The sequence below is a fragment of the Drosophila subobscura genome, chromosome A, assembly GCF_008121235.1.
Source record: "Drosophila subobscura isolate 14011-0131.10 chromosome A, UCBerk_Dsub_1.0, whole genome shotgun sequence".
Lineage (NCBI taxonomy): Eukaryota > Metazoa > Arthropoda > Insecta > Diptera > Drosophilidae > Drosophila > Drosophila subobscura.
In genome coordinates, this window is record NC_048530.1 from 12,978,813 (window position 1) to 13,004,359 (window position 25,547).

At 48.5% G+C, this 25,547-nt stretch overlaps 1 protein-coding gene across 1 annotated transcript in view; it reads left to right on the forward strand.

Moving 5' to 3' along the window:
• Positions 1 to 2,016: 2,016 nt before the first annotated feature.
• The window catches only part of LOC117896455 (zwei Ig domain protein zig-8), a 44,396-nt gene continuing 20,865 nt past the window's right edge, over positions 2,017 to 25,547 (forward strand). The window contains exons 1-2 of the mRNA XM_034804788.1: positions 2,017 to 2,137; positions 12,160 to 12,329. Of these exons, the coding sequence (XP_034660679.1) occupies positions 2,089 to 2,137; positions 12,160 to 12,329 (219 nt within the window). The 5' untranslated portion in view covers positions 2,017 to 2,088. The remainder of the gene's footprint in view (positions 2,138 to 12,159; positions 12,330 to 25,547) is intronic.

The following is a 25,547-nucleotide window of genomic DNA, read 5'->3' on the forward strand; positions in this document are numbered from 1 at the left end:
AAGATTTGATTTGACCCCAAAAATGTTTGCCTTTGACAGCTGCTGCTGCTGCTGCTGCTGCTCCTGCTGCTGGCTCCTGCAGTGCTTAACTATCCTGCCACTGGCTGCTGCAAGGGATGTGGCAAGGGTCTGCTGCTGTTGCTGCCTTTTCATTTGCATTTTGCAGCTTGCTTTTTTGCGCCTAATTAAGAAGGCCAAACGATGCAGGCAGCAGACGGACACAGGGACACAGCGTCACAGAGCCATGGACAACGGACAGGATCTGCTGCTGCTGCTGCTGCTGCTGTATATCCTTTGAGGCTGCCACTGGCTGCACAGCGGCTTCCCATGGCTTATTATCTCATCTAATTTACGGGCTTTCCTTCTTTCCTTGCTGCCCCTGCCCCTGCCCCTGCCCCTACCCCTGTCCCAGTGCTTTTCTGCCACTCGTTTTTCCACTCGCCGATTCAAACTAAATGAAATCAAGCCGTGTAATGAGCAAAAAACTTGTGCAAAAATGTTGCCTGCCAATGCTCCAGCCCCTTCCTCACTCCGGAGTTCATATTTTTCTATTAACCCCATCACCCCACCTCAGCACATCCCCCTGCCCCTTCGTCCACCGACACTGCAGTCGGTGCCACATTTTCACGAAAACAATTTCGCGCATTGCGCTCGCTGTAATTTTTCAGTTTTCTGCTTTACTGTTTATTTTTTTGGTGTTTGGCTGGCGACCGAATGGCACGGGAACTTTAATTGTTGCATACCCCCCGTCGCCACATCCCACAATGCCTGCAGGCCACTCCCACAGGGAGGACATCTGTGTGTGTGTGTTTGCTGTTTGGCTCCTGTGGTCCTGTTAATGTGTCCATTGTTCTGGTTAACAAAACCAATTTGCCTTAGTGGATTTTTATGTTGCAACTCCAGGTCTCCAGTCCGGCCCCTCCCCCTACCCCGCGCTCGTACTGCTGCTCTTCTGTTTGTCCATTTCTCGGCTGTGTTTGTCGACAATTTGCTTCTTTTTCGGTATTTGTGCAACTTCTTGGCTATTTTTATACCCGGTACTCGAAGAGTAAATAGGGTATATTGTATTTGTGCACAAAGTGAATGTATGTACGCACAGAAGGAAACGTTTCCGACCCCATAAAGTATATATATTGTTGATCAGCATCAATAGCCGAGTCTATGTCTGTCTGTCCGTCTGTCCGTCTGGTCGTCCGTCTTGTTGAGCGCCTGGATCTCAGAGACCATAAAAGCTAGAGCCACCAAATTTTGCATACAGACTTCTGTATGCTCACACTGTTACAAGTGTATTTCAAAAAAGAGCCACGCCCCCTTCCGCCTCCGCAAAAGGGCGAAAACCTCCCAAATCTACAATTTTGCAGTTAGCAGAAAACTAAAAACGCCATTCCGTAGGGAATGACCATATCTATCAGATCACCAAATTGGGATCCGATTGGATCATTATTATAGCCACAATGAAGAAATTTTCAGTGGCCAAACCCACCCCGTCCCTCAGCATTCACACTCTGCTTCGCGCTGTTTATGGCCTCTGTCCCTGACACAGCTCTGCCTCTGCCTCTGCCGCGACTCTGCAGTGTGTGAATATATGGGAGGGTGGCGAGCTAAAGGAGCGTGTTGGCGTGAGTAGTGTTGTTGATGAAGATGACAGATGAAGAAAAAATGTAAAATTTGACAAATAACCGCTACAGTGCAGATGTAGTACTGAGTGCCGGGTATAAAAGTTGTGACGCGTAAGAAGCGTCTCACACGTCCCTTCTCGTTGTAGGCCGGGACGTGCCTTTAATTGCATTTGTTGTTGCACTTTTCGTTGGGGTGGGAGAATGGCTCAGAAATGGCTCTGGACATTTCAGAAAGGGTGTGCTGGAAGGAGCCTAGCCATTTATTTACATTCCAAATATAATTCCAGTATTTCAATGAAAACTTCCATGGCTTATATCGCACTCTCATTTGCATTCTTCTTTCTTCTCTTTTTCCAGGCATAAACTAAACAAAAAACGAAGTTCCTGAAACGCCAGCAGAAGAAGAGTCCACAATAGAAACACCCAAATACCGATAGATACATATAACATAGCGATAAAGAGATCGAAGATGTCGATGAATTGGGCCCTGTACTGGGGCATAATGTGGGTGCTGTCAGGTAAGTTCCCTCAGCTCCAAAGACAGCTGTTCGGCGGCCCTTTGCTGGGGATTTCACATACTTTTTGTTCATTCGCGTCACGTAAAAACAATTTCATTGGCTGGGGCTGGGGCTGCTGCCGCTGCTGCTGCTTTCGCGACCCACAGTCTGTGCAGAAATTGTTTTATATAATCTACTGCTGCACATCACATCTCCCCGTTCCATCTCCGTTTTGTATAAGCTGAAATTTAAAATAACAAGCCGTAAGCGTGCTCTGATTATTGCTGGAACATTTCAGCGCATTGCAAATTGCAAATTGAGCAGAAAAAAGGCAAAGCCCCCGCCCTGTCGCCCATTCATGCCGCAGTTGACAAGGTTGACAAGGGGCGGCGTGGGGTGGGTGGGGTGTGGCATAGGTGGGTTCTACAACACAATGTTCGTTAAAATATGAGCACTGCGAATGCAATGGCAATGGGAAAACATGTGCACTGGGTGGTGGCATGGGGTAGGAGATGTTCTGGTTGATACTTCGATGAAGAGATGTCCTGGAAGATGTCTTTTCAGGAGTACACTATCCTGTGTGTGTGTGCGTTTAAGCGTTTGTGCATTCAATGTGAAATGCGAAATTCATGCAGCAATTGAAATGCATAAAGCATCGCAGCATCCCAGCATCCCAGCATTCGAGTTAGCATCTCCAATAGCTCTCCTCTTTGACAGAAGGTAAATACCATTTAAGTGACTTTTTCATGCAGCAAAAAGAAAGCCAGCAAACAAGAGAACAAGAGAAAACCGTAGAGGCTGGAGGGTGGAGTGGGTAGAGAGAATCAGAGAAAAAGTCGGTGTTTTTCCTCCTCCCCATACCACTGACAGAACCCGAATCCATTTGATTGCTTAATAAATTTATTTCATTTTTGTTCCCATTTCCATTTCCTGTTTTCGCCGGGAAAAAACATACCCCACACCCCCATAGAGGTCACACCCAACTCAGAGGTCACCACCTCCTCCACCATTCAGCATCCCCTTTGGGGAGAGCTCCTTCGGATGAAATTAATGGCAATGGCAATCAATAAAATGTCAAAGCCCTGGCCAAATATTTCGTCTGATTAAAGTCTAAAGCTTAGCCACTGTCACTGCGTTGCGTGTTTTGTGGAGGCGCCTCCACCAGAGAGAGAGAGAGAGCGAGATCAAAGGGCAGAGCTGATTGTAAAGCAAGCGCCAAAATGGGGCAAGAAAGCAATAAAAAAAGGGCAAGGGCAAGGACATTTGTTGTGTGAAATTATCAAAAAAGCAAAAACCCAATTTTTGTGCCCGATAAACATTACCTGTGGCCGAGGTTCCTTTCCACTTGAATGTTCATTGTTCAATTTATGGCATAATTGCCAGCATAATTCTCGAATGTCAAAGACATTGTCGCTCCCACGGAGATCCTCTGCACGGCTCTCGAAAGCCTTGTCATGCCAAGAGAACAGGGGAGGACATAAATCAGAATGATTCCACCTCTGCCACCACAACGCAACGCAACCCGCCCCACTCCCCCCTCAAGCTGTTGTCCAGTCCAGGCACAACGAGTTAAATAGTTCCATAATGCGTGGCAGGGAGAGGGAGAGCGAGAAATATGAGAGATGGCACAAGAAATGCCATCAAACGAAGTCCCTCGCTGAGCAGAAGATGAGGGAGGGAAGGAGAGCTTCTTAGTTGAGTAGATGACTGACTGACTGACCTACAGAATGATGGAGTGAATGACTTATGGAATGACTCACAGACTGATGGAATGAATGACTTACTGACTCGCGCAATGAGTGACTTAGTGGAACCCTGGAAAAGACGCTGATGCCATTTATAACCCAGAATGGGGTTGGCTTTCATTTCATTTCGTTTCGTTTCGTCTCGTCTCGCTGCGAGTGGTATGATGAGGCATGGTGGGCCACTGGGTTGGGTGGGTGGGCCATGGCTGTGCCTCCTTGATGCGATAAGAATAATTGGAATGTCAGTTTAGATACGCGCACGTAAAATGCGAACGCAAAGCGACATCCACATAGCCACAGAATCGCAGAGAGAACCCGCGAATGGGATGTGTCTGATGCCCCTGCTGCTGCTGCTGCTGCTGCTGCTACTGTTGCACATGTTGCAAGGCGAGCAGTAAATATGGTACAATAGCATCCTAGTTCTCTCGTCATCGCTGGCGCACTTGGCTGAACAATGACATAAGTCTAATGACAAGCAGAACGACGACTACAACGAGGGCGAGGGCGAGGGCGAGGACGAGGACGAGGACGACCGCAAAGCCACCGCCAGGAACAGCAGCAGCAGCAGCAGCAGCAGCAATAGGGATCTATGTATCAGTAGAGCACCCATCAAGCAGAGTTTCCAGATGCTGCTGCTGCTGTGATGACACTGACAACAATGACAACGCTGACATGACATGCAACGGAGCGGAGCAGTGCGGTGCAGAACGCGACCCAAAAAAAAACACAAAATGTGAAAGAATTTCCAAAAATGGACACAACGGAGTCTCATTTCGAGTTTGCAGTAGCCATAGGGAAGCGTTAGATACTCTAAAATAACTTTTTTTAAACTATTTCATTGGGAGAACTAACAGAAAAGTGTTGATTTCAATTGGCACTAATTTCAGTTGTTATTTAATTGAATTTGAGACTTAATGATGAAGAATTTGCATAATTTCCACTGGCTTGGGGGCCAGGGAGCGTGGGGTATGTGCAGCAGGGTAGGTGGGGGGGTACGTGAACAGTGGGGGAGGGCGTAGCTCTGTCTGAGCATAAATTTCGCTGGATGCTGCGGTCAGCAATATGCGTCCATGATAAACGAGCTGGGGATGGGGCTGAGGGTTTTTGCATGCAGCCATGGAGCAGCTCCATCATTGCGTGGGCGGAGGAGAGGCGGAGAGAGCAACAGAGATAGATGCACCACTGAGCCACTGAGCCACTGAGGCGGCAGTGAGGCACTGAGGCATTCAGCCAGCGAGCCATGCCATGCCCATTTATCGTCTAAATTGAAATTGAAAATCATGCAGGCGCAACGTAGAGGGCATCCCAGAGGCAGGGGAAGGAGATTCTACAGATTGCTGCCACTCCTGCTGCCCCTGCTGCTGCATTTGATGGCCACTCCACCCAGGACTCTGGAGCTACTTGATTAGCTTGTTGCGCATGCGTTATGGGCGTGCTCAGAGCCACAACAACGGGAAAATGCATCCGGCACTGGGGCCAGACACGCCCTCAAACACGCCCTCCCCCTCCAGTGGACAGCGGTTCTGTCAACAACAGAAGCCATGCTGCAAAGGAGGTCTTTATGGGGACTGCCACTCCTCGAGTCCAGCCTTGCGGCTGCTGCCCATTCCTGTGGCTGCTGTCGGTCCTCATCATTCGGTGGCAAACTCCTGTTCCTGAATCTGTAACTGCTGTTTCTTGGCGATCCTCGCTTGCAGCAGTCCCAGCCAAGAGTGTCTCTTTCGTTGACACTTGCTCCGTCCAGAAGAAAATTCGATCCCCCACAAAATATGCCTTCAGATTGTGCTGTTGCTGCACTTTGCGACTCCCTCCAGCTCTCAAAGAAAAGTGACACGGAAATTATGAAAAGAAGCCAATTGAAAATGCAAAAATTGCTGAACTTGGCACAAAACTCATTTGACATTCAAATGGCAGCGCAGCTGCCCTCTCCCTGTGGCATGCCACGCCATCTCGACTGCCTCCACTGCCACTCCACCCTTTGGTTTAGTTTTACTCCACAGACTTCCACTTTTTCCACTCATTTTTCTTGCTTTTTTTTGGCTCTTTTTGATAAATGTCATGGCTTGATTGGCTGCCAGAACGACCATTAGGCGGCAGGCCCAAGCCACTCGTCCAGTGTGGTGGGAGAAGGAAGGGGCATGGGACAGGGGACAATATATTACACGCTTATATGCAAATGAGTTCAATTTCTGACCAACCGAAAAGGCATTATGTCCAGGGATGAATTCGGGGGCGAAGAAAATTGCCAACTTAGTGAATTATAAAACGGTCGCGAGGGGTGGAGCAGGGGTGGTGTGGCGGAGGGAAAGCTGCAGAAGCGGAAATGTGCAGAGGCTCAAATTGAAAATCTATGCAAAAGGAGGCATGAGAGAGCGGCATGTGCCATGAGGCATGTGAGCCAGAAACAAATTGCTGGCCAGCATTATGGATTGTGTGTGTGTGTGTGTGTGTGTGTGTGTGTGTGTGTGTGTGGTGTGGCGACTGCCTCGCCTTCAATTTGCATAAGAAGTCGCTTGAAATTAGCCGACTGAGGTTATACGCTGGACCGAAGTGCGAGCGATAGCCGAATGCTTGGCTTTGGGTTTTTATTTCCCTGAAAATATATTATGGAGATCTCATTTCCTGTGAGTTTTGTATGAATGATTCGCCAAAGAATTCATTGTTGGTTCATTTATTGGCTTACGATTTCCTTAATGACTGTCCAGGGAACTCTTCCAGTTTTTGATTCCTTAATCACTTTACTTTCTCGGTGGAGGATTGGGCTAGACCCTTTTCAGGCTCCTCTCTCTCTCTCTACTTCGAGGCACCTTTTGGATGTGCTGTTCGGATGTTTGCCAAACTAAGTATAATTCCATTCCGGAACTAGCATTTCAATCAAAGACAAACTTTCAATTGGCAGTTTGCTCTCCCAAAACAGCCACTTAAATGCTAATCTTGGAGGGCAGCCCCAGCCCCAGCCCCAGACTCCGCCCCAGACTCCGCCCCAGATCCTCCCTGTGTTGCTCCAGCCCAAAAGGGCAAAGGCCAAAGCTAAGCATTAAAAAGTTTTTCCTCTCCAAACATAAAGATTGGCAAGTTCTTCAGCTTTTTTTTCAGTCATAGATGCTGCCCTCCCTCTCCCTCCTTCTCTGTGCTCCTTCTACTTGTCGGCATTTTTGTGCAGGATATCAGGATATCATGCGATTAACTTTTACATAAATGCCTATCAGTCGCATGCCCCATGCTCTACCGGAAAGTTTTGGCATCTTGTGTGCACACACACGCACACCCACACACGCACACACACGCACATCACAGGCATATCAATGTCAAGTGAGAGCGGGAGTCCTTCTGGCCCCCGATAAGGGGAGAGAGAGAGATACTCTTGGCGAGAGGGAAACCCATCGAAGACTGCTCCATGCTTCAGGCTCTGTTCCATCTGGTGCCTTCCATCTTTCTCCTCTTTCTTTGGTCCCCCAATACTCATTCAGTATCGGTCCCCTACTCCCACTCGTTGACAATTTTATTTGCATGAGCAGGACTTATGACGCATGACGGAATGGTTTTCATCCTTCCACCTTACCCACCTCTCCTCTCCGCTCCGCTCTTCTCTTTATCTTCTCCTCTTGCTGGTTGCTTTGGAATTTTCGTGGGGAAATCCATCTCCCGGCTTGGCGCTTGCCAACTCAATTAAAGTGTCCTCACCCTACCCCATTCCCGGTGGCAAACATGATACACGGGCTGCGCATTGAATGTGCGGATATTCTCGGGACAAATGCCCACCAGGTTTGCCACAGGCACGTAGGCGTGCAACACGGATGCAGCCGCCGCAGAAGCATGCAGCACCACCGCGGGGCATGACGTTCCTTGCCATTGCTACGATTCATCGATTTGATTGTGCCATAGACTAATGCCGCAGCTAATGAATGATGAGCAAATGGAGCGAAAACTTGCACTTGAAAACATGCAAAATGTGCCCAGAGAGAGAGAGAGAGAGAGAGAGGCTGTGGGTTGCCGCCTCTCTTATTGGTAATCCCGTTGACCCATTCAGCCTCACGTTTCCTTTTGTTTTATACTGCTTTTTGTGTGTGCTTGTAGCACTCCCCGTATGCTAATAAATTATTGGTATTTGCTTTAAAAAACCATAAAATTGGCATGCCACATGGAGGTACATGTACACTCCGTGCCATGCCGTGCCATGCCCCTCGTGCCACCATTGAGGAGCCGCTTAAGTGCACTGCTAAGTGTGCACAGCCCACACGACGTGTAGCCGTGGCTATTCCACATAGCAGCTAGTATGATAAATGTTAAAAGCAATGGCCACAACCGAGATCCAGTTCCAGTTCCAGTTCCAGTTGCAGCGATTCACATTTCGGCACTTTCTGCCGATGAAAATACCCTGTAGTTAATGGAGGGAAAGTATGGTGGCACTGTCTGTATGGAACTGTCTGTAAACAGCGATGAAACTCTCCAAAAATCTGCAAGCAAAACTCCTTCGAAGTCATTCTGGGTGCTCCTGTGGGTTCTTTCTTAATAAGCAAGAGGTGACCTCTTGTCCGATAACCCAATCGCGGCATTCGCCAAAGGATTGTGCTCAGGACCTCAGCAACAGGTCAGGGGGGGCAGGGAGCTCAAACTGCGTGGCGGTAACATAAAAGTGCCCATTAAATTGAGACACAAATAAAAAATACAAATGCTGCGGGGTGCCAGGGATTGGGTTTCGATGGCAGTTGCAGCATTGAGGGCACACCCACTACTTCACGGAATATTTTCACTGGATTTTCGAATATGCACACATGCACACATGCAAAGTGTGGTTGTATTTGTGCATATTCGTATCCCATGTGCTGTGTTTTTTGTCCCTGCATCGCGGAGCGGAAAGCGCTCGCACCATTCGAGTTTTCTTTTGGGGACATAAAGCAATCGTATTTTATTAATTTCACATATAGACATAAATCTGATAAAATGTAATTGCTGCGTGTTCCGTTTTTGCATGCGCGAACAGGGAATTACCGCGTGGTGGCAGTCATTTATTTTCGCCAAAATGTGATCAGTTTTTGTCGCGGGTGTTTCGGTGTTTCGGTGTTTCGGTTTTTGATATCGTTTTGGGCAACTAAAAGTCATTTTTGAATATACTTTAATAAAACATGGGCAACAGCAACCTATTTACGGTAACAAATGGAAAATAGCATTTATGAAACTCTTATATTTATTTTTATTAAATGAAAATCAAACATTTTGGATCCACTGCAGTGGAAAAACAGAAAAAAGCTCCAGACTTTTTTGCAAGGAATCGTTTTCCTTGTGGAGTTGAGTGCTTTTTGGTATTATTACTCCACGTTGTGCATAAATCAAACATACATCCAAGCTGAGTGAAATGCAAAGTTCCCAGGGATCGATCCCCTTTCAATATTTAGATCCTGCAGCAATGTCTTTCCTCGCCATATTACGATGTATCCTGTGTTGCTGTATGCGTTTTTGGTTGATTGCTCATTTCCCTGCAATCTCAAAGTTTTGTTGTCATTCATATTTATTCGCGTGCCAAGTTTTAAGGACTTGAAGGCCTCATTCTTGGCACAAAAAGAGGCTCGCAAATCAAGTTCTTCTCCGTCATACGGGACTTGGGCGTCTCCGTCTCCTCCTCAATGCTGCCTGTTATCCTGGCAATTGACAACTTAACGATGGCTCTGCTCTGCTCTGTTCTGTCTGCCACCCGGAATGTGTGGCATGCTCCGCAAAACATTATCACGCGCGCAGCGGCTGAGCACGGGTCTGAGTGGGGTGGAGAGGGAAGGGCGGTCTCCTGATGACATAAAAAAACAGCATAAAAATGCACACAAGACAAAGGACATGTCGGGGACTCTGCGATATGTGTGTTTAATAAAAAAATTATGAACTTCAATTACGATGGAGCAGAGGAGGCCCCCGTCCCCCAGTCCGCCAGCCTTCGAAGTGGAAGGCGCAGCAGGCGATAGGCGGAGAGGAGAGAGGAGGCAGCCGGATATTGAGATGGAGATTGAGGCGACGACAGAGGACAGGAGACAGGAGCCGGGAGGCGCCGCATCGAGTGCATAAAATGCTGAGCAAATAGCAGCGAAGCCGGCGGATAAGCGGCACGAGCCACAGCCACATGTGTCTGTGTGTGTGTGTGTGTGTGTGTCGCTCATAACTGTATCCGTGTCTCTGGCTTTTGCGTGTGTGTGTGTGTGTGTGTGTGTGTGTATCCTGGGTGTTTGCATTACATAATTCGTTCCTGGCCAAAGTTGTAAACCCAAAAGCGAGGACATGCCAGAGTAAGGGTCCTAAAAGAAGGGGCCTGCCATGCGAGAGGGGCACCTCAGCAGACGCAGCTTCAGGGTGGGGCTAGGTGGCACAAGGGTGGCGGGGTGGCGGGGTGGTGCGGCTGCTGTGAATGGCGGCCATAAATCAAACGACGACAAGCAGTCGAAGGGCAGCGACCACGGATCAGCGGGGCGGGCGTGTTATCAGCCCGCCGAAAGGACTGCCTTTAATTGGCTTTCCCCTTGCCATCCGCACTCCGCCTCGCACCCGGAATCCCCCACCTTCTCATCAGCATAATCGTCATTGTAATCGTGGAAACGAGGCGCACACAAAAGTGAAAAAACACAGCAGCAAAGTGTCCTCTGGGTGGGGGTTACAGCTGCATGCCCCCACACACCATACGCCGCATACAGATGGGCGGCAGGGAGCCAAGCAACATATGCAACGGCAGGTGTCACCAACGGAAGGGGCAGACATCAAATGGCGGCACTTAACACTCTTACAAAATGTCGTTCGCCATTTTCGGCGCGGCCATTTTCATTTCTTTTGGCCTTCTGCTTGCTCACTTTACACTTTTTGTTTGCTTTTCATTCTCCCGCTCTCTCTCTCTCTGGGACATGCAGCTGCGAGTGTGACAGCTGCGAGCCTGGAACTAATCTCGTGTGCCCCTTCGTGACACTCTTTCCTTGTTGGTCACCAAAACCGTTTAAGTTTTCCCTATTTTCACGTTTTCATTGCGCTTTGCCTTCAAGGAGAAGTGGCAGACTCTTTCAAGTGGGCAAACTATAGACAGCATTTCTGTGGATTAGGGAGAACAACACAGTTTAGGGGTAACTTGAACTTACTCGAGCAGTATTCACAATTGGCTTTCTACTGTGCTGTGCACATTGCATCTTCGACATGTGTGAGTGGTCCGAAGTTGTGAGCACACGGAAATTGTTTGTTCACATTTTTCTGGTTCGGTCCAGGCAGCATTTTATCGGGCAGCCACAGGCAGGCAGTCGTCGTCGTTGTCGTTGTCGTCATCGTCTTCGAATCTTCCAGCACACACCCCCCACCACCCAACCATCACGCCTGCCACGGAATATGGCATAAACAGCTTACAGAAAAACAAGCAGAAATCTGGGGCATATAATTTGGGGCGTTTATCATTTAATTAATTGCCTTTCGGGCAATTTTCATTAAGTAATTTTCGCCTCTTTCGCTCTTGTTTGCTCTTCTGCTACCCACCGTGCTTTTTCCTTCTCCTTCGCTGCATGCCGGACACACACAAATACGGCCAACTGCAGTGGTTGTGTGGGTGTGGGCGCAACAGCTGTGCCACATATTTATTGAGGGAGGACAGAGACTCCTTTCATGTGGCGGGGCCCGATCGGTTCCAAATTGCCACTCGTTGTAAAGTGGCAATTAACGCCACATGACGATGTCAACAAATGGCCGTGCCCCACACCACGCCAGTCCCCATTCTATTGTAAATTCGAAGCCCACTCGCCGGGCACTTGTTAAGTGCATTTTTCAAAAGGGGCCCCCCTTCGGCCTGTGCTCATTTCTAAATTATTACTTGAGACACAAGACAGCAGCAGCAGAAGCAGCAACAGAAATGGACATGCCTCCACGAGCCACACACAAAAATGAGGTGCAAATAATGGGAGCAACAGAACAATTTTCAACTCATTTTGCTGCCACACACTCACACGCTGCCTGCCATCCATTGGGAGGCGCAGCAAGTGGGGCAGCAATTTTCCCATCAAAAATGTCAGTGGAGCGTCATTACGCATCGATCCGATCCGGTCCGATCCGGATGGTACCCCTTGATAGTTCGACAGAAGAACAAGTAGGTCGTGGCACTTTCTTATGAATTTATAATCCGCGCGAATTGAAGTAGAGCCCGAGTAGGAGAGATTGTTCCATTTGGTCTGTGCGTCAAGCATGAGCTTTGAAGAAAGGGGAAACCATCGGAAATAGTTCTTTAAACCTTGTCAAAGATCCACTTTGCCATATTAACTAAAACCTGCAACCGCTTCTTTCCATTTGCAGGCTCCACAGACAGCGCTTCGAAGCGTTTCTTCACAGACTTCTTGCAGGATTTGCCCACACCGGGAACCGGCGGACCCACCTTCGACCCCAGTGCGATCAGCAATATTACAGGACTCGTTGGCAAGACCGTTAAGATGACCTGCCGTGTCAAGAATCTGGGCAATCGAACGGTAAGTAAGGGAGACAAATGCAGGCGTACATCTATAGAGAGAGTCCTGGGTGTGGGTGTGGGTGTGGGTGTGTGTGTGTGTGTGTGTGTGTGTGTGTGTGTGGGAGTGGTGGAATGCTGTCAAGTTTTGTGTATAATAATTTTTAAGTACTTGGCCGAAAATAAAAGTAAAAGTGAAAGTTTCTGCAGTGCAGGGGAAACTTGTCAAAAGGCGTTACGCTTGACAGAGCGGTGAGTGGGCTCCCTCCGCGCAGTGGCAGCTGCAACATGCGGCATGCAACAGCAGCAGCAGCCGCTCCCGCTGCCGCTCCTCTCGTGCCGACGGCAGCTGTCGCTCTGTCGTTTTTGGTTTGGATTTTAGCTTTGCCCTCCGGGAGTTCGAGTGAAAAGTTGCAAACTCCTCCTGCCGCGCGACTACGCTGCCCCTCCCCCTGTCGCTTTTGCCACTGCCACTGCCACTGCCCGCTTTTCATTATGAAAATGCAGCTGGAGATGCAGTTGCTGTTGCAGTTGCTTCTGCTTCTGCTGTTGCTGTTGCAGTTGTTGTTGCAGCTGTTAAACAATTAGCAAATTAAACTCTGAACTTTCAACTCGCCCCCGCACTGGGCGGGGAGAAAACACAAAGACGGAGAACATTTCCTCCACCATCCCTTCCCCCTCCATCCATCTGCGTATGAGTGACGTCCGATGGAGTCCAATCCCCGGCATTCCCCGCGTCCCTCCTCTTTTTTTAGACCAAGTTTTTCTCAAGTGTCGCGCGCGCGGCCATAAAACTTTCAAAATTTTTACGCTTTGCTGGCTTATTAGGTGAGTGCCGTCCTGCCGTCGTCCTGTTGTCGTTCTGTTGTCGTCCTTTTGGGCCAACTCCTAGTCTGAGCCTCAGCCAACATGCCCCCATGCCCCATGCCCCATGCCCCATTCCTCTACTACCGAATTCCAAAAAAGTTTCGGCCTCTCGCTTCCCGTTTTAATTTCAGTTTGACAAAGTGAATGAATGAATGAATGAATGAATGAGTCGAAGCTCGAGTTTCGGTCCCCTTCCCCTTCCCACCCCATCACCACCGTCTCTGGCTACTGGTAGAGGATTCGGGGAAGGGGAGGGCCCTGGGTCTGCTCTCTGTCAAGCGCAAGTTATGGACGCGCGTCCGTCTAATTACCGAGTCTCACGCCAACAAACGCCAATTAAATACGCGACGGAGACCCCGGATCGCCAGACCCACAATTATCCCCATGACCCCACCACCCCCCAAAACTTTGCTGCCTGACCGAAAACTATGCCCCACCCCAAAGCGGGGGTCATCCATGGGGCACATCGGGGCTTTCGTACAGCTCGCAAGGCTGAATTCGTTTTAGCATTCGCTCGGACTCAAGGAATCTCCTTTGGCAGTACAAAACGAAATCTTGAGATCGATTGGAGCTCTGAAATGTTAGCTCTTCCGCATAAGAATCAAACGAATTGAATAGTTTCCCATTCATTTTTCACAGCCTTCGATTGATAAATCTAAAATTCTGGACAAATGTCTAAAAATGAATTTTTATTTTGCTTTTTTGGTGATAATTTTGCAGATATTTTGGTTTTATTTTGATCAATAAATGGATAAATATCCTCAATGGCAGGCTCATTCATGAACGTGCCACTGGAACTTTTGGTGCCACTTTGCCCCTTCCAAAGAAGAATCAAATCAAAGCGAGTATCAAACATCACGTCGTTGGGGGGCATCATGTCCTCGAGGGCCAAGTCTTCGGTGGCTATGTTTTTGGGCCATATATTACCTGAGTCAGTGGGCAGGAGGCGTTTTGGCAACGTGATAAGTAGGATGTGGTGTCCTGCTTTATGGTCTCCTCGGCGTCCCTTAGCCGGTCATCGATGCTGCCTGCCTGCCTGATGAGCTGCTGCTAAAAGTTCGGATAATTAATCACGGTCCCAAGAGCCTTGGAGTTTGCCATTTATTACGCGCCTGCCTGCCCTGCCTGCCCTGCCAGCCCCTCTTGGCGCCTCTTGTAGATGTCTAATTACTCGGAGATGTTGCAAGTTGTTCCATGAATTACGGCGGCAGTACATGGGTGGGTACATGAGTTCCCTCGAGTGGATTTTCGGGGCTGCCTGCAGCAAGTCATTTTCCATGCAATTTGCGATGTTTAATCAAATAAAAGCTGAGAGTCATATCGTCATATCGACACATGAAATTCTTTCAAAGATAGGAGGGGAGCCTCACTCATCATGGATAATGAAATGGAGATTGTGCTGCAGTCTGCGAGGATAGAGGAGGGGCATTGTCATCGATTACGTTCGGTACAAAACGGGACATTTCGTTGCTGGTGTTCTCGGAGGGCGACAATGACCGCAAGTCCAGGGCTTCTCCTTTGCCGCAGAATGCGAATGATGCAAGATGAATGGATGAATGAGTGAATGGATGGTTGGCCAGATGGAATGCAAGGCAGTTCATTAGTGTGTAATTGCGAGGGGAGGGGAGGGGCGAAGAGAAAGTGCGCATCGATTTGCATTTACGAATTGAATTCTCGAGTGTCCAGAGCGCAGTGGCAATGACCGCAGAGCCATAGAGAATGGACGACAGTCGACAGTCGACATCGACCGTGCGATGGGCCGGGCCTTGGTTCTTTGTGCTCGAGGGGTTAGAGGTCACCTCCTCACCTCTTCGCAGTCCTCCTACGGCTGCTGCCTTTTTGGGGGCAGGCTGCAATTGAAATTGTTGCGGTTGGCTTTACAAGTAAATTGTCAGAGAGCCAGAAGGCTCTCTGTGGTGGTAAATCCCCACACACCTCCGTGCACCTGCAATCCCCTGCAGCCTATGACCCCATCCGCTTATGTCAGAGCTCCACCTTCCACCTCCCATCTCCCACTCCCACTCCCACCCTCAGCAATTGAAAATGCAATTTAGCGTGTGAGGGCAGTCTTTTCCATGCAATACCCTGGACTTGAAACAGTGGAAAAGGTTTTATGGCAGCCTCGATTCATCCTCTCCCTAGGGACAATCAATCACTCATTAATATCAATCATCGTTCCTCATTTTCAAAGCTGTAAACGTTGATCTTTAGTTAGTTATCAATAATGAAATTATCCATCCAAATATGATCCAAAAATCATTGGAATCGGCTGAATATCACAGACACAAATCACTAAAGAGCATTAATGATAATGCAAGTTATCCGGTGCTCCTGTGATAGGGTATCCCGTTTGTCTGTAGCATATTCTTTCGTGTTTTCGGCCTTTCTTCTCCTTTTTTTTGTCCGTTCCGCCTGCACTCGCTTCTGTTATATGGCGCATCTCGTCCACTTCATTCCCTTTTTTTAAGCGCGCTGTCTGCTGTTCAATCTTTTGGCCTTTTGTTTTGTCAATGGAAAAACCACAGCGCCACCACCCACCACCCACCACCCACCAATCAGCAGTGTATGTAACAGCGATTTCGATGAATTTGGTTGCGCTTTACCCGGTTTTCCCGTTACCCACAGTGTTTCGTTCTCTCTCTGCCTTTCTCTCTCTTTTTTGTTGCGCTTTTCACTTTGTCGCCTTTTGTGTGCGTGCCTGCGGGAGCGCGGAGAGTGTTGCCCATATCCCAGCTATTTTTTTCTCTGTTCTACGAGGCTCTCGTACATTTTCGCATCTTCCTGTACCTGTACCGCATATAAAACGATTTGGTGAAGCCGTTTCCCAGCTGTAATGTATGTCTCGAAATCCCAGATGTTTGATGGAATTAATTAGATTAGTTTTCACATTCAGCCACGCATCGCGCCAGTTTTCCTGCCAACAAGAGTTTGGTCTGCCGCTCATTAAAGCGTCGCTCTCTCTGCATGGGAACTGGGTATGGATAGGAGCGGAGGAGGAGAAGGAGCACTGCCTGGGAGAGCACTGCCTGGGAGAGCACTGCCTGGGAGAGCAGCGGGGTGGCGAGTGGCACCACTTTATATTGTACAAACCAATTGCCACGCCCCGCATGTGGCAAGCGCCACGCCCCTGCCATTTCCGATCTCTACCCCACCCCGGCATATCTGCTTGGCAATCAGAAATACAAAAATAAACATTAGAAAGGAACAAAAATATGGAAAATGAAAAAGAGTCTGCAGGGCGCGTGTGTGTATGTGTGTGCATGTGTGTGGGGGCGTTGGGGCATGGCCCTCCTGCTGTCTGCAAAAAGCAAATCAATCAAAGAAAATGTTTAATATTTTTCGCTGTGCGCTTCACAGGACGCGGCGTCGTTGACACAAAACGAGAATGAAACTGAAGCTGAAGGACCACCAAAGAAAGCTGCCAGAATGTCGAAGGCCAGGGACAGGGACAGGGGCATGGACAGGGGCAGGGGCAGGGGCTGAGGAGTGGCAGGACGAACTTCACAATTGTCTGCCTTTGTGGCAGCTGTCAATTTTTTTGTTGTGTGTCGAACGATGACTTAGCTGGCAAGGCAACACATCCCTCAGATGCAGACGTGTAGCTCAGAGGGAATTTTGAAGCGAAAAGCGTAAACATTTTCCCCAGTCTCTCCCTTCGTCCGACTGTCTGCTGCCTCTTCGAGTACAGTCCTCGACAAAAAGAAAAGCAAAAACGCGGGCTAATGATCTCAAATGTGCTTACCCCTTAGCCCTCTCCCTCTCACGCCACCCACTCGTATCCTTGTCGAAGTCCTGCAACAGGAACAACAAATAATAATAAGAATGATAATAATAATATTGGAAAATAAATTGCTCTCACTCTCACTCTCTCTCCATCGCTTTCTCTGTGGCAATTAGAGAAGAGAGCGGGTCGGGGGGCACACGTGTGGCAGTGTTGCCAGGTGACATATGCAGCAGAGTTGCCATCCGCACACACACACACACACACACGCTCGCGTTCTCTCTGTTCTGCTTCATCGTTTATCTTCGTCAATGCTTTTTGATTTACGTGCTCTCGGTGATTGCCTTTGCCTCCTCCCAGCCCCAACCCCAACTCCCGTGCACGCCTGGCAATCCCACCTTGCGCTGAGACAACCCTGCCCTGCCCTGCCCGGCCCTGCTCTGCGCCGCTAATGTGCCGGGTCAAAGGGCGCGAGGGACCAACGAGGCATTTAAACACAATTTCCTTAAACAACAACAACAGAATATTAAAAAACGTGAAACAGGAAAAGGCTGTGAAAAATATATGGGAAACACCATGGGATACCCTGTACTTAGTGGAGTTTTGAAACCCCTTTGCTTGGTGGAAGAAAAAGGGAGAGCAACTATCTGTCTATGCATATTTGATGGGTGTACATTCACATTTAAGTAAGTGGGTTATGGATGGCTTCTCCTCCTTCGCACTTCCTCGATTGAGAACAAAAATCATGCAAACAGTCTTTAAGCGGGCCTCAAGCTCTCGTTTAATAACGAAGGAAAGACTCTTTAATGCCAAAGTGCCAGCTAAGAAACAACATGCCCCATGCCTCAGCGAAGAAGTGGGTGTCCGCCCAAAAGAAAATACAACGAAATTGCGTTACGTGCTCTGCGCCCAGAGAGACATGGACGTGGATGTGCGCGGGGGAGGAGGCCCAAAAGGATGCCCTGCTTATTATTATTTCATTTTTGCTACCTTTTGTCCCTCCCCCCCGCCAAATTTCAAATTTCATGTTGTTTTGGGGGCGGCAATTTCATTCAATTTCGTTTACAAATTTTCTGTGCCGACGGCAATTGAAGAAGGAGGCGAAGACCGATAAGAACCACCTGCAGGACTTCATATTGCCCACCTCCAGCCGCATTATTCCATTCCCATTCCGCACCGCAGAGCACCGCTCGTTAGGATCTTGGACTTTTGCGGCTTATGAAAATCTGTTGCGGCGGCCATGGAACGTGTCGCGGCTTGTCCTGCGAGTGTCATTAGCGTTCAGGGGCGTTGCTTGCCAAATCAAACAGTTTCGCCTCCTTGGCCCATAAATTACAGCAGAAGAACAGAGCGAGGGGCCGCCATGTGATGGCCTTCCTATGCTAATTCCTGTGGCAAATTCCACATTTGTTTTCAAGCGGGTTCGGGAGAACTCTTTTCTTTTATGAAAAATTCATGCGACTTGCCATCGCTCCCGCCACAGACGTTATCCATCTGCCATAATAAATTATTCAAAATGCAAAACGCTTGCCGCGTATGAGTGATTTAAAGCAAATACAAAATACAAATAAATGTCGATATGCATGGTACCTATCGAAACACATTCGCATGGGCCATATGGCATGTCTCTTTGGCTCTCCTTGGGTGGAGGAAGCAGCATCCTGGTTGCTGCCTGCTGGTCCTGCTGGTGCTGCTGCCGCTGGCTCTTTGCATATTTATTGGACATTTGCCCCAAAGCAGAGTCTGCCCGAGAGAGTATTTTTGTTTCGTCTTTTGATTAGCATACTCGCTGGCAAGACCAAAAGCGAATTGGACAGGAACAAGAAGGGTTCTAAGCCAAGCTGACAGATGAATAGTGCTGCATGACGCGTGCAACGGAAGAATGTGGAGTGTGTGTGTGTGCAGCTCTGCCGCTTCCGATGCCACAGAATTAGCTGCTATCGAATGAGTTTTTGCTTGTAACATTCCTCTCCTCAACTCCTCATCGCGAAGCTTATTTATTGCTTCATTAAAGCGGAGAACAGGGACTCTCGCTCCCTGTCTCTCCCACCACAGCCCGAACAAACAATGGAGATTCTTTCGCAAGACTTTAGCGCCTTCAATCAATGGCTCCTGCCCCTCCCCCTCCCCACAGTGCTCCCTCATGTGACTAGTTTTTGTGGCTTAGTAGCTCTGAGTATTGGGGGGTGGGGGTGGGGTGCAAACCCTTTTCTAATTTACTTACACTTGAGGAGTTTTCCGAAACGTGAACCCAAAAACCGAAACTTCTGCTTCATTAGTGACATCGTCCGAGCGGCCAGAGGGGCATCCTCCGGCAGGAAGTGAAAAGACAGACACACGGGCAGGCAAAGAGGCAGAGAAGGAGAGCGAGACAATGGGAGAGTGAAACGAGCCGAAAGGCAAACAAAAACTAAAGCAAATTGCCAGGCACCGTAGGCAGTAATCAACCTGAGCACAGTGAACACTCGCCATGGCAGAACTCGAACTCTACAGGCCACAAGAAGATTTTCGATGAGGTTGTGGGCCACCTTTTCTTGTGTATTTATTTGCTCTCCCTTTGGGGGTTGCTCTTTTAAATGTTGCATGTAGAGTTCTTGGAATACTGAAGAAAATTCATATGGTTTGCAAATGCACAAAGAGAGAGCCAAAAGGAGAGTGAAAGGCGAGTGAAATGTCAAAGGTCGGCAAGACTTGGTGTGGAGGGGGGAAAGGTCGTGCCGCAATTATGTTGCCCCGACCCGAGCCGACCAGTGCTGCTGCCACCAGCAACAACTGTCAAGCCAAATGGCATAAATCATAAATTACACGACAATTCTGTCAGCGACAGTTGTACATCACAGTCAGACAGGGAGAGAGAGCGAGAGAGAGAGAGAGAGTGAGAGAGGGACGGCTCTGGGAGCTGCTCCAAGTCCTAAATGGATCCAACTTACAGCTCCATCCGAAAGTCCTCCTGTAGCTGCTGTACGGCAGGTCGCAGGACGCCTCGGCGTCAAAGGCAATGTTGTCATAAAGCATTTACACAACGAACAAAAATTGTATAAACATAAATTGCTGCCTGCCGTTGGAAACTAAAAACCGCCCAAAAACAAACCACAAGAATACCCAAACGAAAAACGAGAAACCGAGAAACGAGAAAGAAAAACCCCAAGAACAACAATGAGAGAAGTAGGAGCAGGCGGGGAGTTGGAGGGGTAGCAGCAGCAGCAGCAGCAGCAGGAGGAGCAAATGAAAACTGTCATAAAAGTTGAGCAGAGCGTTGGGGGCATTTGTTGCATTTGCCGCCCACCAAATGGTGAAGAGAAAAGGCAGAGGGAGAGACTTTCTCCCACAAAGAGTGGGAGAAATTTGAGAGAAAGAGGAGGTGGGGTGGAGGCAGAGGCGGAGGCGGAGGCAGAGGCGGCATAGTGCTGCGGATCAGGTGGCAACTGGAGGCGAAACCGGCGACTGGCGACTCCTTGCAGGTGATTTCCGCTTGTCGCCCAAAGACATTTACTTTCTTTCTCTCTTTCTTTATTTTCCTCCCTCGCTTCTTTATTCTTTTGTCTTTTGTTGTTGTTTGTGTAAACTTTTGTCAGTCCACTGCCCCCTGCCCACTCCCCTCTGAGATCTTGGCTAATCTAAGCAGGCGAAAGACTTTGACTTAAGCGAAACACGTACGGCCCCCAAGCCCCAATACCAGAATCACCCACACGCCCACACGGCCACACGCCCAACCCCAAATCCGAAGCATCAGCCACGCCATGTGGCAAGGTCGCAGAGTGGTCTCCTCGGCTCGTTGTCATTCCGATAGAGTGCCAGGACCCCACCCTGTGGGTCCTGTGCGTCCTGTGCTTACACTTGATAGGCTTCACGTGGAACGTGTCCGTGTCTGTGTCCTTGTCGACGACAACCGACAACCGACAACGACAATTGCCAGGGCACAAGTTTTCAAGAACAACATACCAGAAGACAGGACATAGACAGGAGTCGGCCCCCACAGGAGGCGGAGGCGGAGCAGGAGCCGAAGCAGGAGCAGGAGCAGAAGCAGGTGGCAGCATGTTAAGCAGTGCAGTGTATACCTCCCCTGGCACAGCCTGAGACGGGTCGCTCTGGAGAGTTGCTGCAAAAACATTAGAGGCGAAAGTTTGCTCTTAACGAAGCGTTCAAGTGGAATAAGTGGAACAAATGCCAAAGTAAGAGAGCCCAGCCCGCCCGCAGCCCAAAAGAAGAGGCAGGAGACCCGCCGATACACCCACCTGGAGACAATGCCCCCCACTGTCCTCTCACCTGGACCTCCTCTCGCTGTAATCAGCATCGTTGTGCAGGCACACGAGAATCACGAGAAGCTCCCCTGCAAAAAGTGCCTCCCTAGATTGCAGCAGCAGCGGAGGCGGAGGCGGAAGCGGAGGTGCGGGGCAACAATGAGATTCTCAAAAGTCCCAATGGGAAGGAGGAAAAACGGGGCACCAGGACGATACCTATTGATGTGTTTTTTTGTTATTTTGCTGCTTTCTTTAGCCCCAACGTTGATTGTAAAATAATTGAACAACAGGCTGGAGAAAATGACTGCGAGCCAGGGGATGTGTAGTGGAAGGAGCGGCCCACCACCCACCACCCACATCCCAGGTATTTGAGAATATATTTCCGATAGCGGCCGCAAAGCGAGAGAGAGTGAGAGGCAAAACTCCTTTTGTCGCGCTTTTTAAATGCCTCTTGAACGTTTTGTAGTCATTTTAAACGGCTACGAAACTTTTCCAAATGACTATTGGGAACGGACAATTACGACACTGTTGAGTTTTGTGTGTTTAAACGGCTAAATGGAAGATTTTCGAAAGTCTCTGTGGATTTGTTTCGGATATTGCTTGCGTGAAACGGTTTCAAAATGGCTAAAATGGTATTAAGTATTATTACTTATCAATTAACAGCATGAATGATAGCAAATATACTCAAAATAAACAATAAAGAACACATATTTAGGCAGCCAAGAGTCGATCGCTGAAAAATATCCACACAAAAAAGGGGCTCGTCACCTCGTTGATTAAGTTTGATTAGCGTGACTCCGTTCCAGGGATAATCCCCAGTCGCAGGAATCCATTTTCAATTCACAGAACTCATTACCAGTGCCAGCAGCAGCTCATGCCCAGTAGCAGAGGCTCTGTCCCCGTCGCAGGGACTACGCGAGGAGCCCCGCCCAACAATGTTGTAATGTCCCCCAAGGCCATTGTTTGACAAGGCCAATCTTTCAGGCCGCCAATGCTAATGCTGATGCCACGACTTTAAGGCGGCAGAAAGCGGGCTGAATGGGATGTAAACTAATGAGTGAACGTGTTCTAGCAAATTGGCCCTGGCGGCCATGTGCCCGGGCCGGGCGCTGTGCCACATCCTTTCGGGGTAATCAAAGTCAAAGTTTTTGTCCCTCTCCTCTCCTCTCCCCTCAAACTCAAGCTGGCTCTCCTCTTCCAGAGGGAGTACGGACATTTATTGACCAAATTAAAAGATGCATAACAAAAGCTTTGTCATGCTGATGTCGGATGATATTCTCTCTTTGGGAACTTAGTGGTGCATAAATCATAAAAACCAGTAGATTTCCCATAAAATATATACACACACACACACACAGACTATATAGTGGAAAATAATGCAGGAGTCGTGGGTTGGGGTAACAGCAATGAAAACTTTGCCAAGGCAAAAAAAAAGATGGAAAGATAAACGCAGAAAATGCAAAATAAATTAAAAGCAAAGCCAAATGGTGTGTCATAGGAGGGAGAGAGGGGCAGAGTGGGGTTCCATAGGGGATGCGATGGGATGGACGGCAAAAGTTTTAATCTTAAATCAACCAAACGGACGACAACACGACAAATGTTCGACAGGGCACAAGGCAGAAGGCATTTCCCTTGTGCTCTTGTCAAATATTTACCCAATAAATTCCCATTAAAACTAACAATTGGTTTACTTTTTAGCTTAAATGACAGCCCTGCTGCTTCCGCTTGTTCTTTGCTGTGCGGTGCGGTGCGGGGCTGTGCGGGGCTGTGCGGTGGCAGACTTACAACTTACTTCTTTTTGCTCCTTTCAACTTTACATCGTTGTAATTCTTGCGGCTGTGCACTTGTCACCGCGTAGCAATGGAGTCGAGCAAAATCAAGCATTGAATGGTATGGTACGCCGATGCCAGTGTGGCTGCCACCAGTCGGGGCATGCGTAAGTGTCGCTGCAAGTGCCGGATGTGACTTTGTTCTGAAGTTTTCTTCAGCTTCAGCTTCTCTTCTGGCTTTTGTCTTTGTTTTGTTTTGTTTTGTTTTGAAAAGCGATGCGTGACGACATGCATAAAACAAAGCAATACGAGAAACTCAAGTGAAACCAAAACAAACAGTCGAAAGGGAAGGGAGTGGCAGACAGCCCACAGAACAGACCATGAGAGAGAGACAGAGAGAACATCCCACAGAGATGTGGCACCGAAGTGCGGGGGCCTTAATGGAGACTTAAGGCAGGGCAGGGTATTAAAAAAGACTTAAATATTGAATGTTCTTCATTGATATATTCGTGTGCTCCTGCGAATCCCAAGGCTGTTTTTAGTGTCAATTCTGTGGCGTTTCCTATTTCTATTTGTGGCTTATGTGGCGTATGGAACACGAGACAATTGATCAGCGTCCTCCTCCTCTTCTGTCTCCTCCTCCTCTTCCAGCACTTCCATCTCCACCTCCTGCTCCTCCTCAGCCTCCTCCTCCCACTGATCGACGTCCACTATGTCCATTTCATAATCAGGTATGGGACAGTAATCGTCCCATGGGGTTGGCAGCGTCCCGATCATCTTAAAAAATGAACAAGGAACTTTAACTAATAAACCAAATAAATGCACAGACCTGCGGTTCTGCTTTACCTTTTCAAAATACATATAGGAATGTGCGATAATAATAATTGTATTCTGTTGATGTACGTTGTAATGAGATGAAATATCGAACAAAGGCATTCGCCCCGAGTGCTTAGTCCTTGAATTGTCTGTTGTCTGCTGTCTGATAGGAAAACTCTACTGATAGGAAAATCATCGAATGGGGGGCTCAACTCCGTTTTCAAATCGAAGCACAAACCTCTTTAATGTCGATGATGAATTTCTTTTAAAGGGGTTTCCCTTGATTTGCGCTACAGTGGAAAATGCAAAGAAAAACTTCTCTTTATTGCAGTTTTGTGGAAAATTACAAAACGCATTGCCATGCTCTGATGGACGAAAAGATGGGCAGGGGAGGGCGGCGGCAGTGGGTGGCAGGTTCCCAAAATATTTTTGTGCATAAATTTGATGGCATTTTGATTTCATTTGGAATTTCTTGTTTGCGAAATTTCCAAATGCAATTTACGATGCTCCAAAAGATGATTTCCGTCCGCACACACACAGCCACACACACACACACACACACACACACACACACACACACACATACAAACTGGAGAGCCAAGTTTCCGTCTCTCTCTCTCTCTCTCTCTCATTATTTGTTCTTGCTCTTCTGTTTCTCTCTGCAATTATATTTCGATATTTCGATGGCCCCAATCCTTTGCAATTCCCCCGCTCCATGCCGTCGGATTCGCTGAAATAAAGCTCGAAAATCCCAAACATCCTATGGCCGTTGGCTTTTTTGGCATCCACTCTCTGCTCCCACTGCTCCCCTCTGCCTCCCCATCTATCTCTCTCCATGCCAAATGCGGCGCTGCAGGAAGTGGGCGGCGAGAGTAGGAGGCAGAAATGAGCAAAAATTATGAGTGCAGCATTTTCTAATTTAATGTGATTATTATTATATGCATCTGTCCCAGTAGGCGGTGGGTGGGGCGCTCCGCTTATTTCGAGAATTTCTTGGCGATAATACAGAAAATGTCATTAGTGGTAGCCGAACGAGGGGAGGGGATGCAGAGGGGATGTGGCTGGAAAGATGGGTTCAGCGGTTGGAATAAACCGCATATGTTGCTGATAGAAATTAAAGCGATTATTTCCTGAAAGCGATGATGAAAGTTTGTATTTTCTGCGTCTCCCCAGAACCTGTATCGATTGTTGCTGCACAGCTTGTTGTTGCCTCATGCCACACCTTGGAAATTGTCTGGTCCTTGGGCCAAGTGATCGAGAGCGAAGTCTCTCCAAGACGATCCTTCATGCCGCTCTCCCTCGCACTATACAGTTCTTCCCTCTCAGTGCTCCCTTATCGCAGCTCCTCTTATCTGCTGCTTGGAGGAAAGTCTTTACCTTTACCTGATTGCTGCCATGACTTGGGACCTATACAAGTTTTTCTCTCTCTCTCCATGTGTGTGTGCGTGTGTGTGTTCTTGTGGAGCAGCAAAAGGAAATTCCGCTTGTCAGCCATAAAGGTGTTTGTTCCAGCAAATCCTCAATGGGGACTCACCTGCGTGGACGGTGGGGGTGGGAAGTGGGGCACAGGACACTGATTGGCACTTCATTCCGGCTGCAGCCGATTCGACGCGATGCAATTCACAGCGTGGGGCATCGATGCCGGCAAGACCGACCATTCGGAAGGCAGTTCCCCAATCAGCAAGCCCTCACGTGCAGCAGCAGTGGCAGTGGCAGTGGCAGTTTCAGTGGGGTGTGGCGCTGGCATGTGGCATGTGGCATGGTAACAATGGCAACAATAAACTGAGCAAACAACTTCTTGGGGGGTTGCACAAACGTCTCAGTTC